We start from the raw sequence: 17,332 nt of genomic DNA, 5'->3' as shown, positions 1-17,332 counted from the left end.
AAAGAACACTCCATGCCGCTATCAAGAAGGTTCCTCAGCTCACGTGTTTCCATCAGCGAGTGACATGTACCGCCAGAGGTTCTAAGAAGTACTTGACACAGTGCTGTCTTCGTTAAACAACATGTATCCACCTGATATGTGGCAGCATAAGTCCCACATAGAGCAGCTTGCCATAGGGAAGGAAGACGAAGCATATATAACATAGTTCTGATGGAAAAAGGGAGACAACTGTCTCGGGAGATGGCACAGCGTGCAATAGTTCCCCTCCCACTCATTCTGCTTCCGCCAACCAGACCATTCGAGATTGCGAAATGGAAGACGCAGAACATAATGCTCGTGCTCAAAAAAGAGCTATGTCAACAATTAGTGAGGATCCTTCCTCACTTCCCCATTCGAAGTCGAAGAAATGGCAGTCGAAGTTTACATCGGAGGATAGTGCATCAAAGAAATCCCCTTCGACAGCAGCAACTTCTTCATCATAGGATTGTTAAAGGTTCTTCAGTGGAACTGCCGATCACTATTATCAGCTTCTGTAGATTTGTTTTCTATTACAAACCAACTTAATCCAGATATAATAGTACTACAGGAAACTTGGTTGACAAAGGAGAAAAATTTCCATTAAAAATTTTACAGATCTTTTCGACTAGACCGCCCTACAAGAGGTGGTCGACTAATTATATTTATTTCTACTAAAATATGTCATAAAGCCAAAATTTTATTCGAATTGATCTGAGTGCGAAATTCTAGCTATAGAACTGACTCTACCTGGATGTTTCCCTCTTTATATTGTAAATACTTATTTTCCTTCCGGTGTGCGGGACACTCGCTCTCTTGACAGTGTTCTAGCTAGCTGTGGGCGAGATGCTTTACTGGGGATTTCAATTCACATCATGTTTCATGGGGTTTAAAGACAGATTCATGTGGTAAACGCTTGTGGAAATGGTCATTAGATAATAACCTTTCTTGTGTAAATTCTGGGGCAACTACATTCGTGCGTGGCCAAAATCAGTCTGCAATTGATCTCACATTCTCTAGCCGTAGTGTCTCTGTGTCTTCGTGGTCAACTGTTGATTGCGCCTCTAATAGTGATCACATTCCGCTGGTCTTTGAAATAGTCCGCTCTACTACAACAATGGATGAACAAGTTCGAACGTTTGTAAACTACAATACCTTTAAGCAGTCCTTGCGGTCTGTGATTTCGTCACTTTCTGAGGCGTCCAATGAAGAAAAGACGAAGATTATTTGTTCAGCCTTTGCAAAATCTAGCAAGCAGTCGGAATTCAGAATTCGATCTAATAATGGTTACTCCTACAACCCTTGGTGGAATACCGACTGTTCACGCGATTATAAAAGAAGGAAAGCAGCCTGGAAAAAATTGTTATATAACCTGCAGTGTCCAAAAAATTGGATTGATTATAAATTCTACAGAACTATATTTAAACATTCAGTTTCTAAAGCAAAATACGACTATGATTGCAAACATTTCGAATATCTATCTAAATCTAAAAACAAGCGAGCGCTTTTCTCTTTTCTTCGTGGCAGAAAGATTCTTCCGCGTCCGAGTAACATTGACTCGATGGTTTTCACTAGTGAAGAAATGACGCAAATGGTAGAAGAAATTGCAAAGGGTTTAGAAATCCGATTCACGTCCTTGTTATCGCCATCTTCCAAGTTACGCATACAGCCCGATGATTTTACGTAGATCACAATGTTAGAACTGGCCACAGCAGTGGAAAGTATGCCACATGCTGCCCCTGGTGTTGACGGCATAACCTCAAAAATGATAAAAATTTTATTCAAGGAGTCCCCAGATAATCTTTTAGAATTATTCTATCCAATTTTCGTGGATACCTTCCAGTTGGAAACTCGCTAAAATTATTCCGATTCGTAAAAATAATCGTGACGGATACACGCTTGATAATCTTCGACCAATTGCTCTAACCTCCAATTTAGTGAAATTAACAGAAAGAATTCTAAATTTTCGTCTTATAAAATTAGTAGAGGACAAAGAAGTGCTCAGATCTTTCCAAATTGGTTTTAGATCTGGCTCTTCCATCTGGCACGCTCATGTGGACCTGGAAAGCCGTATAAAACTAGCACGTCAACAGAGACAAATCGCTGCTCTAGTAACTTTAGATATATCAAAGGCTTACGATAGTGTAGAACATGAAGTTTTATTGAACCAATTAATTAACCTTGATTTCCCAAAATACATAACAAAATGGTTTAACGAGTTTCTGACAGACCGACAATTTTATTGTTCATTGAAAGGATATTCTTCAAATAGTCGTCGACAATCGCGTGGAGTTCCACAAGGAGCTGTCACGTCCCCGTTATTATTTAATATATTACTAAGCTCTATTCCTTGTCATAATGACATATACACATATGTCTACGCAGATGACATTGTTTTTTGTTTTTTTGCATCTGACATTGACATCCACTGCTTATATAATCGTTTGCAAACATACCTGTGCGACATAGAAAACTGGTTACTGAATATTCGCCTCTCCCTAAATGTCAGTAAATGCGCAATAATAGTTTTTCCTTTATTAGATCCAATACATATAAACTTAACTTACCGCCTACAGAACATACCTCAGGTAAAATACCTGGGCATAATATACGATGACCGGCTAAATTGGCGCACGCACATTGAATACATAAATAAAAAAGGAGTGCGAGCAATTGGAATGCTAAGAAGGCTTTGCAACAGTCGATCAGGAATGCGGATAGACTCTCTTGTGATGATTTATAAAATGTACATACGGCCAATTTTGGAATTCGGATGTGTTCTATATTCAGGTGCGCCGGCATACAAATTACATCCCCTTGTTCTTCTGGAACGGGTAGCTTTACGCCTGTGCCTTGGATTGCCAAAGTTTGTTGCCAACAATGTATTATACACATTTACCTTCTCTTTTGTGAAGATTTCGGTTATTAATGGTCCAAACATTCTTAAAAATGTATGAATTCCCAGAAAATTACAAATAATTTTCATTTCCCAGCCTGCAATATTTCTTCAATCTTCCTGGCCCCGGTTCCACACTCCTCAGGTCGTTTTCGTGCAGGCACTGGTTGGTCCCTTAGATGTAAGATTATGTGAGATCCCTCCAATTTGCAGCGAGAGAGAGAATTTCCAAATTATTTACCACGATATATATCCAAACAACGCAAAATTACTTTCTTACAGTGTATTAAATGGGCCATTAGAAAATCACTTATTGGAGTTAAAAATAAAGGCTGTCATAGCGACAGATGCCTCGCAATCAGAAGAAAAATCTGGAATTGGAATTTTCTCTTCCGCTTTCGACTGACTATATACCAGTATTTCTAGCTGAGTCTCTTGCGGTTACATTGGCTCTACGAAAAGTGCACTCATCAATCTCGGAAGTTGTAATCGTAACGGATTCTTTGTCATTATGTTCAGCTCTCACTGCAAATAGTGGCTCACAAGTTTCGCGTACATTCCAATGTCTTATTCCTTCTAACTTAAAGCTAATTAGATTGGTATGGGTGCCTGGTCACAAAGGATTAGTTATTAATGAATTAGCTGACAGCTTAGCGAGAGCTGCCCTTAGTGGTCCGATAGTTCCGATTCTTCCTGTATCAGCTTACATAACCGCGGCTAGGTTAAGGAGACGGGCAGTCATGCAAGACTCCTGGAACCTGCCATTAACAAATCTAACTGATTATCGACACCTCCTATTTCCTTGGAACAGAAAATTCTGCCATAATAGAAAACTTGAAGTCCTCTTTACCAAATTCAGATGTCGCATTCCTACATTAAACTTCTATCTACATCGGTCTGGTCTGGCGCCCTCCTCCTTGTGCTCATACTGTGGTGAAGACGAAACAATAGAACACTTCTTCCTGTCATGCCGCCGTTTTTCCTCATTAAGAAAACATGCTTTAGAAGAAAAATTTAACAGTGCTGGATTAAATTTAACGATACCCAATATTCTATCTTTTGGTGCCTCTTCTCTCGGACACTGTCATAGGGATGTTGGTGCAGCTGTTGTGGGGTACATAATTGAATCAGGACGATTTCCTTGCTACATTCTTAAATTTTATATGAATAATTTCCTTTCGTCATTCAAAAATTTTCAAAAGTGATCCTGATTAGACTCCGATAATTGTTTTCCTTCAATCACCCGATTCTTGGCCAATCCCCCGTAGTGGGTACCAGCCACTTTTAAAGGCGAGCAAGCAAGCAAGCAAGCATAGTTCTGAGGGGACGACCTTGAACCAGGACGCCTGATTTTGCACAGACAAGTGCTGATTGACATTTTAAGCCAGCAAAGGTCGGCATCATTGCACACATTTGGGGACGTCGTGCACATGTTTACGGGGGGCAAAGGCGAACACCTGCGAAATTTTTTGCCGGAAATGGCCAAGCGAAAAAGATTGCGTTGCCCATACCCGTCTCGTCGACCACATACGAGAGGTCCTTTTCTTGCTTTCGGCGACTCAAAATGTACTTGCGGTCGACGACTGGACAAGCCCGTTTGAACCATGTGGTAATTTTTTCACACTCACAAAGAACTCTCCCGCAAAATCAGTTTGATTAAGATTGCCGACGACTTCATTTCCAGATCAAATGCCCGAACGAACACTTTTTCAATGATGGTAAAATCATCGCATCAGACAAGGAACTGATGTCTTTAATAGGAGAGGGAAAGGCACCAACTTACAAGTCAAAGCAAACCACCTGGCTGAGAAAACAACGCAAAAAGTTATACAAAGGAACGAAAATGGGGTACATAACAGCGCAAGCAGAGTGAGGGCATTTGGGTAAGAAAAGACGCGTGGTTGCTCTATTTGTAAAGCTTTCTAGTGTATCTGTGCATTTTCCTTATTAAATTTTATTCATCATATGCTGCCTTTGCCTCTCAATAATACAATCGACGTTGTTCCTATATTTGCTATCGAGTCCTTTCGCGCTTTTGAGATATCGCTGTCTTATTTATTTATTTGTTAATATGTTTATTTATTTGGGCACCTGATAATTTTTACTCTACAATCCTTTTAATCTGCCTCCGGAAAATAAGCGAAACCAGTGGCATAAGGCATGCTTTGACATGTAATGAAACTATGGCGTTACGGAATCACATAATACTTATGCTAATAATTCTAGTCATAAGTTGTGTTCAGAAATTGTTATATATCGTTTAATGTTTATGTATGTTATGTCTTACCTTCTCAATAACTGACCTTTCGTCCGGAAAATATTGCGTGATTGTATCTTCTGTATTAAATATTTTACAAGGTGTTACATTGCTTTTTCATAGATGTATACTTGTGCGACTTAATACGCACAAAACACATGTATCTCCCTAACGTGTTTAACTGAATCCACTTGTCGCATGGCCTAACCAAGAGACGCTAGTCTCTTGGCAGTGCGAGGGGACTCAAGCTGTGAAACTGAATTGTCGCCTACTCTGAGGTCTTGCAAATACTCATATAAGCTCGTCACTTCAGTGAACAGTCTTTCGGGTTCACACGAAGTTTCCAGTGTAACTGTTAACTGAACGGAAAGCTGGTCAGCCCCCCCCCCCCCCCCCCCCCCCCGGTAAAATGAAAACTTTCCGCCTATGTTACGGCATCCGCTACTCCGGCCGAATGGAAGCAGCGCGGCAGCGCAGTTTACATTATTGGAACTGTGTTGGCGAATGTCAGTGTTTCGAGTTTAGTGAGCTCGCTAAACTTGCTATTCAAATTGGCAACACGCTGATGTTCTGCTTTACGCTTCTAATACAACTGCTGCGTCGCGATGACATTTGCTGCGCCGCGACGACCCTGTAATCAAGTTCTGGAAAAATGTTCCACTGGCTTCGTCCTTGTCTCGTTAGTTCTCGTAATATTCATTTTGCGGAAGTATGCCAAAAACTCTTTTTGGCCCAACTTTGCATGCGTACAATAAACAACTAGTTGTAGGATTTGCTACGAGACGAGTGTAGCGATATGGTTCGATAAATTTCTTTGTACGGTAATCGAACCTACTTATAACCCATAGAAACGCCCTGCCATGAATGAAACTGTCGATAATTTCAGCTTTCACGCCGTTTGTGTTGTCCGCTCCTTTTGTTTTTCCGTGTAAAATGCAGCGCAAGACCACTCTAAGCTTAATCGAAGTTTTGAATTTACCGCTACAAAGGCTACCGGCGGCATCTGAAGACTGCAACTCGGTCAACTTTGTTATGTGAATGGAGTAGTTATATCATTGTTATGACAGAAGAACACCTAGAAACATTGCTTTCTAACTACTATAAGGCTGCTCATGTAGAAAAACTCGAGCATATTCGACTACCGCTACCTACGCGCGACGGCTGATTTCAAATACCGTCAAAATAAACCTCTTAATTTCACTAGAGTGCACTAGAATGGGGGAGTGGGTCCAGCGGACGCCTTAGCAAGCGGCGAGGATGAAGCAAAAAACACGCAAATTGTGGCGGCGCTGCCATCGCCTTCTTCTCAATCTCCGGCCAATAAACGTTGACTCTCGTTGTTTCGGTAGCGCTCATTGGTTGAGGCAAGCTCGCGGGCTGAGTAGCTGTCGTCTGCTCGGCACACCGTCGTTGTTACGTCGTTTGCGTTTTTTTCGCCGCTCTTTTTCCAGTTTATTTGCAATAGATCGGTGGGGAATAATCTCAGTGTTACCGCCACCGAGTATCCTTCTGTCAAAGCTCCATGCAGCTGTGGTAGGGCCTCCGACGCGACAAGCGTCTGGCCGCCGAGCAGGGCCGTTCATTTGGAAGAAAGTGACGGTGGTGCCACCTGGATTTTCCATAAAAATTGCCTCAGCGCAGAGCCCTCGTTGGACCCACTCGCCCAATCTAGTACACTCTAATTTCACGGTACCCCGTGAAATAGCAGGAGCTAGCGCAGCTGTGCGGGGGGTGCGGGCTGGTTCGTCGTGTCAATTGGTCGTGTGTTCGCCAATGAACTGCGGCTGCCGCCGTTTCTCTTCGAGCGTGTTGTTTTCCGGCTAAATTTTTCCAAAGTTCATGCCTGCTGGACCGGCCACTGGACTTTCGCAGCAACTGTCGATCACCGAGGGCCATGTTCCGGTGCTCTGGCAGTCGTGTGCGCCCCTGGCTACTGGCGTGAACCCTTCACGTCGCGGAAAACTGCGAGGAATGCCAGCCGCATTGGTTTCGCTCTAGCGACTCGGGCGTCGAAGAACTCCGAGGTAGGAAGTGCTCAATGTCGAGATGCTGCGCGTAGTATGTGTCGTCGGCAGTTGGTACGTGCGCAGTTTCATAGGGTAGCGGGTGGCACCGTAAGTCGGGTGCGTATGCAGCTAAGTTCGCGAATTTGCTGTTGCGCTGCGTACTACGAGCTGCTCGTTGGCGTCACCGCGAAATTCCCACCTGTATTGCGAGCGGGTGCGGCGTCCGGTCTCTGCAAGATGCTAACTAGGCGACGCGTCGCTCTGAGGAAGGCTACCTGCTACTTGACTAACATGACAGTCTGGATTAGATCCATCCTCTTCAGTCCTTTCGTCCTAATCATTAAAGTAGTGATGCAAACAAGCCCGGAATGAATAAGGACACGCTTTTATGCACGTCCTTCCGTTTCGGATTGCCTAGAAGGCGTCATTTTGCGCTCACTCGTATATATCCGATGGTCTAGCCCACTTAGCATTGCAAAATCTGGAGCAAAAAATAAAAAAATGAATCACTGGAACTTGGTGATAAACCTGGAGAAATAATAGAAGGAGAACCATTAGACTCGAATTTACTCCTTTCTTACACAGGACAGAAATAGATGTTCATACTTGCAGAGCATTGCAAAGGAGTCATCAAAAACCTCATGGCAAAAAAGGGAGTGCACCAAATCATAACTAACTTTGGAACGCTAACCTGGCAACTTGTCTTAGTTTTGTGTCCACAAAGTGTGATTTATGGACGACACAGGGAATTTAGCTTACAAAACAGGCAATGGTAAGAAGCCAAAACAGACCACTCTTTAGGGAGATCATGAAGGAGTCTGGTCATCTAAGTGCAGAAAGAGTTATCGTGCCTAATTGCAGCAATATATTCCCATCTTTAAGGGCCCAATATGTGAATACGTGAGCTTTACAATAAAATGCTAGACATGTCTGTTCCTTTGCAGTCTCATATTGTGACATTGGTGCAACACTAACATTGAGTGTCATTTTGTACAACAAAGCCTGCAGGTTATTTCTTATAGATGCTTTCATGTGTGCCATAACATTGGTGCATGCCTGCCGACCCAGAATAATCATGTCTGCAGTTGACTGTATGAGAAAAATGAACCTTTCTTTTTTGGTCCTTAACTGTAGCACAGGCAGTATGTTTTTTTTTTTTCTTTCTTTGTTTGTTTCTTTTTTTTATGACAAGCAAAATACAACTTTGCCATGAATTCACTTCTCGCCAGGTACAAGAAGTGAATTCAACTGGTCGGCAGACTAGAGGACTGTCATGTGGGCTGAAGTGTCATGGTAGCTTAGTGGACGCTGAGCTGCTAAGCACAAGCTTGCGGGTACAATCCCGACAGCGGCGGCTGCATTTTTCTTGGGGCAAAATGCAACCCTGGCCTTCAAAATTAATGCGGAGTACCCCACTACAGCATGTGTCATAATCGGACATTGTTTTGGCACATTAAGCTCCAGAAATTTAATGTCTTTTTTTGCGTGGCCTATCATTTTCATTTGGCTAGGAGTCGGGGCTACTGCAAAAACCTAAAAGCAAGGTCTCTCTTGAATAAAGTGCCGGCTCGCCCATCCCTTTGCCACCTCCAAAGTGCCTGAATTAGTGCTTTGTCATCGTCATGTAGTGAATTAAACACACCTTGTAGGTTGAGCATATGAGAATGTTTTTTCTTGTTTGTTCTTTTCCAAATTAAATTATAAACCTGAGACAATTTTCGGTCCAACTTATCCCAATGTTGAAAGGGCTTGACGGGACTGCTATTGCCAACATTATCTTTCTGGTCTGATAAAATTAGTGAACTATTTCAGAGGTCAAAACTGCAAGCCAGTTTTTGTAGTGCAACAATGCAAGGACAAGGATGTAGCAATCAAACTGACAGGTCATGCACCGTGCCATGGTGTAAACATGTTTACTGTGACAGGTCTTAACCCATTATCGACGAGTGATGCCTACAGGCAATATACCAGAAAAAAAATGTTTCTAGCAGAGTTTTGGTGTCAGTTACGAAGTTTTTGGCTAAATGTCTTTTGGCCAAAACTGACTGACAAGCAGCAAGTGTCATTTGTGGGTGTAGAGCAGGAAATCAGGACGAAGAAATTTCACACGTTACTGTTTCTTTTTTTAACGTGCTCAGAAGAGATCGACAAATGCAAAATCTTTGGCTACATTGGTGTCGCACACTTGTGCACCTACGGTTCACATAAGACAAGGGCTGTCTGTAGAAATGTCCACTTTCAGTTTCCTGCCTTTTGTTTGCCCCCTATTGCTGAAAAAGTTTCTGCAAACTATTGTTTCTTTTCGTTGAATGTACTAATTTTCTGTGTCTCTCACATTTAGATACACAATAAACATTCCTTTTTCCGGGCATTTGTATGTGCCATCATTAAATGGTTAAGAGCTATTCAGTGCTAACAAGCATAGGAAGTGAAAATTAGCTTGCATTTTCTCCTGCGCACACGCACACACATTTGATCAATCTTCAAGTGCACAGCCCTTGAACGAAACTACAACCAGGAAACACCCCCAAACATAAAGTGCAGAAGTCAGTCCGTAAACTGTGCTAAAGAAAATATCAAGGCTTACACATCATCATGGTCCAGTGCGAGTTTAAGAGGTTCCAGCAACAGTGACACAAGACACTGAGTGCCCCTTGTGGGTGTGGGGCTTCAACCGGAGAGGTGTAGTAGAATGACCTGATCTGACGAGGTGCTTGGGATTCACCCACAGACGTACGACGTGAACACGGAGGTTGTATTCGGTGCCCCACTGGACGCCCCGACGACATGCACCAGGTTAGGATGCAGAGCCTCACGAGCACCAGGCATGTGCAGAAGGAGTTTGGCATGCTGCCTTTTCTGCCATTGGGACCTTCCTTCGCGGACGTCTTGAAGACAAACCCTACACCCACTGTGGTGGCTTAGCGGCTATGGTGCTACGCTTCTAAGCACGTGGCTTTGGGTTCAAATCCCGGCCATAGCGGCCACATTTCAATGGGGCCGTAATGGTAAAAAGCCTCTGTACCATGCATTCAGTGCACATTAAGGAACCCCAGGTGGTCGAAATTAATCCACGGTCCCCCACTATGGCATGCCTCACAAGCAGATCATGGTTCTGGCACGAAATAACCCAAGAATTTTGAACACAATGCTGCCACCACGTCGTTTCAGGCTTAGGCTGCGAGACACTTTGCGGTTTTTGTTTTTCGTGTCTTGTTTACTTGCTGCTGCACAAGAATGCTCGTGTCTTGATTGTTATCTTGTTTGCAATGACAGCACAAGCAACTCGTGATGTGCTGTGTCAGTTCACTACTCCTTTGTGCTTGTCTTGTTGCACTACTCAAACCAGCTATGAATCCACTTGATCTCGCCCGTGCCCTTTTGCAAGGCTGCAAGCCCTTTGGCACCTCTGCTTGTAACTAGCAAGGACCATACAGACTGCAGGCTTGATGTTGCATGAACTCTGCGTGGGGCTGCAGATTGAAGGTTAAAGCATGCAGATTGTTCCAGCAATGATTGTCTTCAGTTATTAAGCATAGAGAATTTACTTTTATCCCTTATTCTGACTTTTAATCTTTTGGATCAAGTAAACACTAGAAGTTATGATTTATTGTGTGTTTTAATTGCAATGATTTTCCTTTTTTCTCATTTGCTGTGTTGCATGTTATGTACAGTGCGAAATTAGATCTATCTTTCATATTTTTCTGTCACTGTACACGCTGTTGCTTATTTTTGGTTGCATAGCTGTATGTTTTCATTAATAGAGGTGCACATGTATATGCAGTCCAGTTGTTCTGTGCTAACTGCTGGTCCATGCTCGCTTGTATAAAGGAGCAATCACGTGTAGACAAAAGTGGTTTTTTGACTGTGTTACCAGCATCAATGCTGTTAAGGGAAAAATAAGGTGATTCATATCAGTAGCACACCCAGGATCTCTGCCAGGGGGGGTTGAATTTTTGTGGGGGGATGCAATATCCTTCCTTTGGCCAGAGGAACCCAACAACAAGTAAAATGCCTAATAATTATAATAATAATGACGCCAAGGATCAGGACGATGTTTATTTCTTCAGCGTTTTATTCAAAGTCTTGAAAGAGCTTGATAGGGCCAAGAAGCCGGTCTGCAGAGCAGTGCACGTAGTCATCCGTAGAAGCTCTTGCCTAAACGGTCGTAGCAGCAGTAAGTGGTGGCAGTGTCTAAGGAGGTCGCTTATGACTGATGGAGTGGGAGAACTCGGGAATGTCAGTAAGCATGGGAATAGCGCTACCTTGGGGGGGTTAGAGCCCCTGAACCCCCCCTCCCCCGTCGGTGTGCCACTGATTCATATAATTCCTCTTTAAGCGGCAGTTATCGTTCAGCAATATCTAAGGCACTAATGAACATGTAAAATTGTGCAGTAATTGTGAAAATGGTTGTCATGGGCATAACTAAGTCATGGCCAACAAAAAAAATAATAAAAGTGGGGCTAAACTGTGCCTTACACAGCACACCCTGCTAAAAGTTTGTTACAAGACGTCGCTGGGCCATGAATTGATCCTTCTCATCGCAATACTTCTTGTGCAGCTTTGAGTCTCTGATGCCCTCTCCACCTTAACATATGTTTCTGTGCATCAAATGCAGGCACAGTAGCAAGCAGTTTGAGCCTATTTATACTGACGCCTACACTGTCCCCAGGTGGATGTGGCTGTACTGACGTCATTGCCGTGGCTACATCACTGCTGCCTAAATTCCATAAGTTCGCCGACCAGTGTTGCCTTGTCAAAAAGTGTTTTTTTATCTTTGAAGGAAAGGGGATCTCGGAAGGTTTGCAGCTTATTATTTATTCCGAAGACATTTTGAAGCCATCATCTGATCGGTGGATGCAAACAAAGAGGAAATGCCAGTAAATACTTTTGGTGGTGTTTCACCTTGTGAATCTACTACACTGTTTGCGCAAGTTGTGAAGATTATAAAATGTTTTCGGCTATGCTTCAAGTTGAAAATTATTTACCATTGAAGCTACTTGACACTATTCCACAGTTTCGACTGGCGAATATTTTTTTCTTTGCTGTTCTTATTCTGCATGTATTTGAGATTCGTTGAGTTACGAAGCTGCTAGAATACAGTTCTGATAAAAAACAGACTTCTGCTCCGAAATGTAGTCTTCTTCTGGTTGTGGTACGAGTAAACATCAAATAAATCTGAAATGTTCGATCATCCTTCTAGAAAACTTTTAACATTTCCGTTATGCCAAGAAATGCCTTATTTGCATGGGAAGTTGTGAATGAAGAGGCCATGCAATTCTTCTGTGATTCCAATGACATGCAACAAATACATGTCATGTCCTGAGAACATCTGCACACCAATTATTGTATAATTCCTGCCAAATAAAATTGTGAACCTGCAGCAGTTTTACCTGAAGCTGTGCTTGTGTTCAAGTGCACACATTTTATGTGCCCATTTTATTATCAAAACAAAAGGAGAGAGAATGTCAAAGAATAAGTTATTGTTTGCTTGTTGCATCTAGCAGGCCATGCGGCCTCACCTTGTCTGGCCTGCCAGGCTTCGAGAGTTTTCAGCTTAAGAAACTGCTTCTGCATTTGTGGAAATGGAAATGACTCATCTCAATTTAAATTATAAGAGCACACATTTTCACTCTTGTGATATAGAAGGGTTATATATATTGGGCTAGTTCTTGTTTGGGTCTATTCCAGATCTTTCATGCCAACCTGTAGTTTTGAAAGCTGGGCCTTTGCTTCCTGGAACTTATGCTTGGGTCCTACAGTGATCATCTGGCATTCTGTTTCATTTCCTTATAGTGTGAATTTACTTCTCAACCATATGAAATGTCATCCAAGTATTTGTTTCATCCTGTGACGATTCTTTCAAGCTTTGTGTTGATGCATGTAATACCACAACCTACTTTATTTTGGTTATCCCCATAGCTGGCGGTGAATGGAATCTCCTTCCCACCCCCGTTGTAGCTGTCACTGACACTGTGTCCTTCAGAAATGCTTCTGTTACTAATGCTTATCCACATTGTAATGCCAGTGGGTATTGGTAGTCGTTTAAAACAAACAAACAAATAGATAGGTGTCGTCGTTGTGCAGGCATGGACGAGTTGGAGGAACACGTTCCCGTGGAGGACCTGGCTCTGGACGCCTTCTATGGGGAACTGGGTGATGATGGGCAGCCGCTGGAGCGATGGCTCAACGACGACGAAGGTCCGCTGGTCTTCTACCGTGTCAACTCGCAGGTGGGCATGTCACACCTCTTGGCAGTGCTGGAAACATACTCATCGTCATCACCAGCCTACGTGGTCCTCTTATAGAGATTCCTGCTTTTCCTGTCATGCGTCATGTGGCCGCGTCATATGCCTGCCTATTTCCTAATCTCGGTGCTTCATCTAATCCTCTGCATCCCTCGACAACATTTTCCTTTCCTTGGTACCCATCCGGTTAATCTAACAGACCACCAGTTATCTGCTGTAAGCATTACAGGGCTGGTGCAACTCACTGCTTCCTGTAATCTTAACTTTCATATCATCTACTACATTTGCTTTCATTTCCCTAACTTGGTGTGAACAAACGACAACACAGAGAAGACAAAAAAAAAAAGATATGAGCCTTTGTACTGTCATTCATTGTGCGTCTCCTCTGTGTCATCGTTTCTTCACGCTCGGTTAGGGAAATCAACTGGCTCAGTTCACCATACTACATTTGCTCTCTCATGTGTATACTGCTGTCTTACAGTTGCTGAATACTATGGGTATCATTTTTATTCTACTCCGGCGGCGGCAGTGTATGGCGCGGCTCAGTGCAGTCGTGTGTGCCCTATTTTGAAAGCTATCTGTGGCAACATTCTTAGACTACTTCAGTTTCGCAGCTTTCTATACGTGCCCTGTATCTGGCACGGGCGGAACGGTGGTCACGGGAACTAATGGCGCTGCAGTCACGTCTTTCTTCATGGTTCGCGCGTCGTCTGCTAGGATACTTTACTCCTGCACATGCCTTACACAGCATTTTTAGATATTCATAAACGTTGGCATTGCAAGCATCTGCTGGCTCCCGCCCTTCACGGGTCACACAGCCGGACCTTTAAATTATATAACAAATCAGTGGTGGAGAAACACGCGAGCAGTTTACAACCAGATTTGTTTTTATTGCTCTTTCGTGCATCCTGGTTCAAGTGACCGCTTAATGGACGTTCACCAACCAAAAATCAATGACTTCGAATATTTGTGAATGCTTGTGTTTAATGTGTTCTTGGGTGTAGTTCATCCCAGTGCTTTATTTCCGCATGATATATCAGGTTATGGGACGAGATAATGCTCGGGCTTGGGCATCCAATTTGCGCAAACCCGAGCGTGATTACATTGTGTGTGAGCGTACGAGCTCTCCCCTCGCCCCATTATTTTATTATTTTCTTTTCAGTGCGTTAGGTGGCACTGGCACACTTGCGTACGGGTTTTTACCATTCTGCCCAGCGTCGAACGATATGCAGTGTAATGCTCTTACACGCAAAAAATGTCGGCATTTGAAGCTAAACACGCACTATTTTTGCGCTTGCATTCAGCAGTGACGTTAAATCCTATTATTGTTTTAAATTTCCATGCTTCTTTTCAGGAGACGAAAACAAAACAGACTCAGGGCAGGAATATTCTTTATTGAGCAGTTGCAATTCACTGGTTGCAGTTCGTAGTAACTGGTTATGCTGCTTGTTGTAACCATTTATGACACATCTTCCGTTTTCGTCTATGACCACTGTTTCGGTAACTTGTAGCTGCCCTGCCACGAGCTGAAGCATGTAGAAAACACCGCACGCTTTTCCAGTGGTTTTGGCGTCAATCAATTCGAGTCTCCAATTCTTGGAAGGCCGGGTCACGGCCGTCAAATCGTCGAATCTCACGCCAGAAGTGTTAGAATCAGAAGGGCACGGAGGCGGCGTCTCTTCAGCACTGTCTACGCACGTATCACTCGCGCAAGCTGCAGCGTCACTGCAAGTTTCGTTGAGCGCAGCGGCCGAACCGCTTGGTCTCGGCGGCTTTCACCTGCACGGCAACCTTGGTTTGGAGATTCGCTCGGGAAGGCCAGGAAATGGCTGAGGGATAGCGCCGGGCACTAGCTCCCATTTCCCAAGCGGAATTAACAATTCCTGTCCGTTTACAATATATCTGCAGTACTTAACAATGTCTTCGGCCTCGCGATACCTTTGATGTGCCAGTGAGCCGCCTGTCTTTTCAATGCAACGCCTGCTCCCACCTTTTGAATTTTGTTGGGTTTCGTGGTGGTGCGAAGAAGTGGTGTCCAGCAGCATCATTACGATAGCCGCTTGTGCAGCCTGGCGCAAAACAGGAACGCATACAGGAACCTTTCGTATTGTCACCCAACTCGCATGTCACCAGAACAACGCGAATCACATCACAGCCCGTAGCGACACCAGCCAGCGTTCGTATCACAAGCAGTGCAAATAAGGCAAATCACAACACAACCCGTAGCGATGCCAGCCAGCGTTCATATCACAAAGAGTGCAAATAAGGCGCCTCGCGCTGCAGCTGCGCTAATAATGAAGAAAGACGCGACCGCAGCACCACTAGTTTGCACGACCGCCGTACTGGCCGCCTTTTAAGCGGAGCTCCGAAACTGAAGTAGTCTAAGAACGTTGATCTGGTGGTGAGTACAGAGTCTAGGTGTGGCAAGGCCTGATTGTTTCGTGTGCACTGCATTCTTGCCGTTTAGTTCACGTTGAAGCGAGAGGCAGCATGAAGGTCAATTCGCTCGCTACTGCTGCTGCTCTTCCTCACACCAGTGTTTTCACAAATAGTGTCCGTGGTCATCAAATGAGATGTGTTCATGTTTGCCTGTGCAAGCCTGACACCGTGCTAGTTAATTTAGTTATTAGAAAGTGAATGTTTACAAGTTTATACGGTGAATAAGACTACTATCCTTACTTTGTATAGCTGTCTAGAAATTTGTTATTGCAATCAATGCTTCGCCTTGCAGGAGAAAGTGCGTATTTTTCATTCTATTGCTAGTCAAGTGGCACTTAGCGTCCTTTTCAAGTTTCTCTGTTGTACTACTACTAATGTGAATTAGATGGTTACCCTACTTTATTTACTAGGATGTAGCTAAAAGTTTCCACACCCAAATCCTATGTTACCTTAGGATCCCTAACCTGACTGGATTGGGAATTTTGGCTTTACGTAAACATTTATAAAGCTCCATTAGGAGAGCACTCTACCACAAGAATACATTAAAGGTATTCAGTGTTAATGCAGATAGAAGAAAATGAAATGTGAGGAAATGTTATAAGGATGTTAGCTGCCACCCCGTAGCAGACCTGCAGCCTTGAGCTGCAGTCTTAGTGCCTTGACCAGTACTTTCGTGTGGCATTCCTCGCCTGCTGTCTCCCATACAAAATTCATGCGACGATTACATCATGATCCCCACCTCCTTCATGCGACAGCTGCTGAACACTTGAAACAGGACTCGCTTTGTTTGTCCCCCCCGTCTGCGCAACCATCCTTTCCATTATATGATCATTGTCACTTTGTCGTTATCGTGTCATTGTCAGGCCACCTCGTCAACGTTACTCTTGCCACATGGCAACATGTAAAATAAAATTTTGCCCACCACAACCACTGGCAATCAAATTCATGCCTCTGTGGCAATGCGCAGTTAACAGCCTGGTGTTTGGAAATTTGTGCGCGGGTGTTTGTGCGCCACGCTGTCTCTGAGAGTGGTGACATCTGTGCGAGAATTTGAGAGGCCACAACGAACAATACTGCAGCAGATGAAGCACGATATCGATGTGATACTACTTTGCAGACACAATTGCTAGCACTTAACCGGCACGCCATACTTGCCCGTTTGTATTGCCCAAACCTGGTGAGGGGACTATTTAAAATGTCTAGTATGGGAACTGTAAAAATTCTGTTGTATCGGCTCTGCGAGACACCGAATCAATGCATTAATTCTTTCTTGTGCAAACTTTTATGTATTGCTTGTGCGCAGCATCAACTGGGTTTCAGCGCAAGCTTCTCTTAGTGCCTCACTGGGTATCATTGAGCAGGACTATTGTTTGGTTCGTTGGTAACTAGGCTAGGCGAAAAAAATAGAAAGGTCTGCACTTGTAAATCGAAGCTATGAATTGAACGATGGGCCTGCTTATTTTCGGGCCAA

The 17,332-nt window shown here is 43.6% G+C and overlaps 1 protein-coding gene across 1 annotated transcript in view; it reads left to right on the top strand.

Moving 5' to 3' along the window:
- Positions 1-6,880: 6,880 nt before the first annotated feature.
- Positions 6,881-17,332, top strand: part of LOC119461728 (serine/threonine-protein kinase STK11) — a 73,733-nt gene continuing 63,281 nt past the window's right edge. Inside the window, exons 1-2 of the mRNA XM_037723098.2 lie at positions 6,881-7,192; positions 13,262-13,407. Coding sequence (XP_037579026.1) covers positions 13,264-13,407 — 144 coding nt within the window. The 5' untranslated portion in view covers positions 6,881-7,192; positions 13,262-13,263. The remainder of the gene's footprint in view (positions 7,193-13,261; positions 13,408-17,332) is intronic.

Source organism: Dermacentor silvarum, chromosome 8 (genome assembly GCF_013339745.2).
Source record: "Dermacentor silvarum isolate Dsil-2018 chromosome 8, BIME_Dsil_1.4, whole genome shotgun sequence".
In the NCBI taxonomy this organism is placed as follows: Eukaryota; Metazoa; Arthropoda; class Arachnida; order Ixodida; family Ixodidae; genus Dermacentor; species Dermacentor silvarum.
The sequence above is the reverse complement of the archived record's forward strand: the minus strand, read 5'-3'. Positions and strand labels throughout refer to the sequence as shown.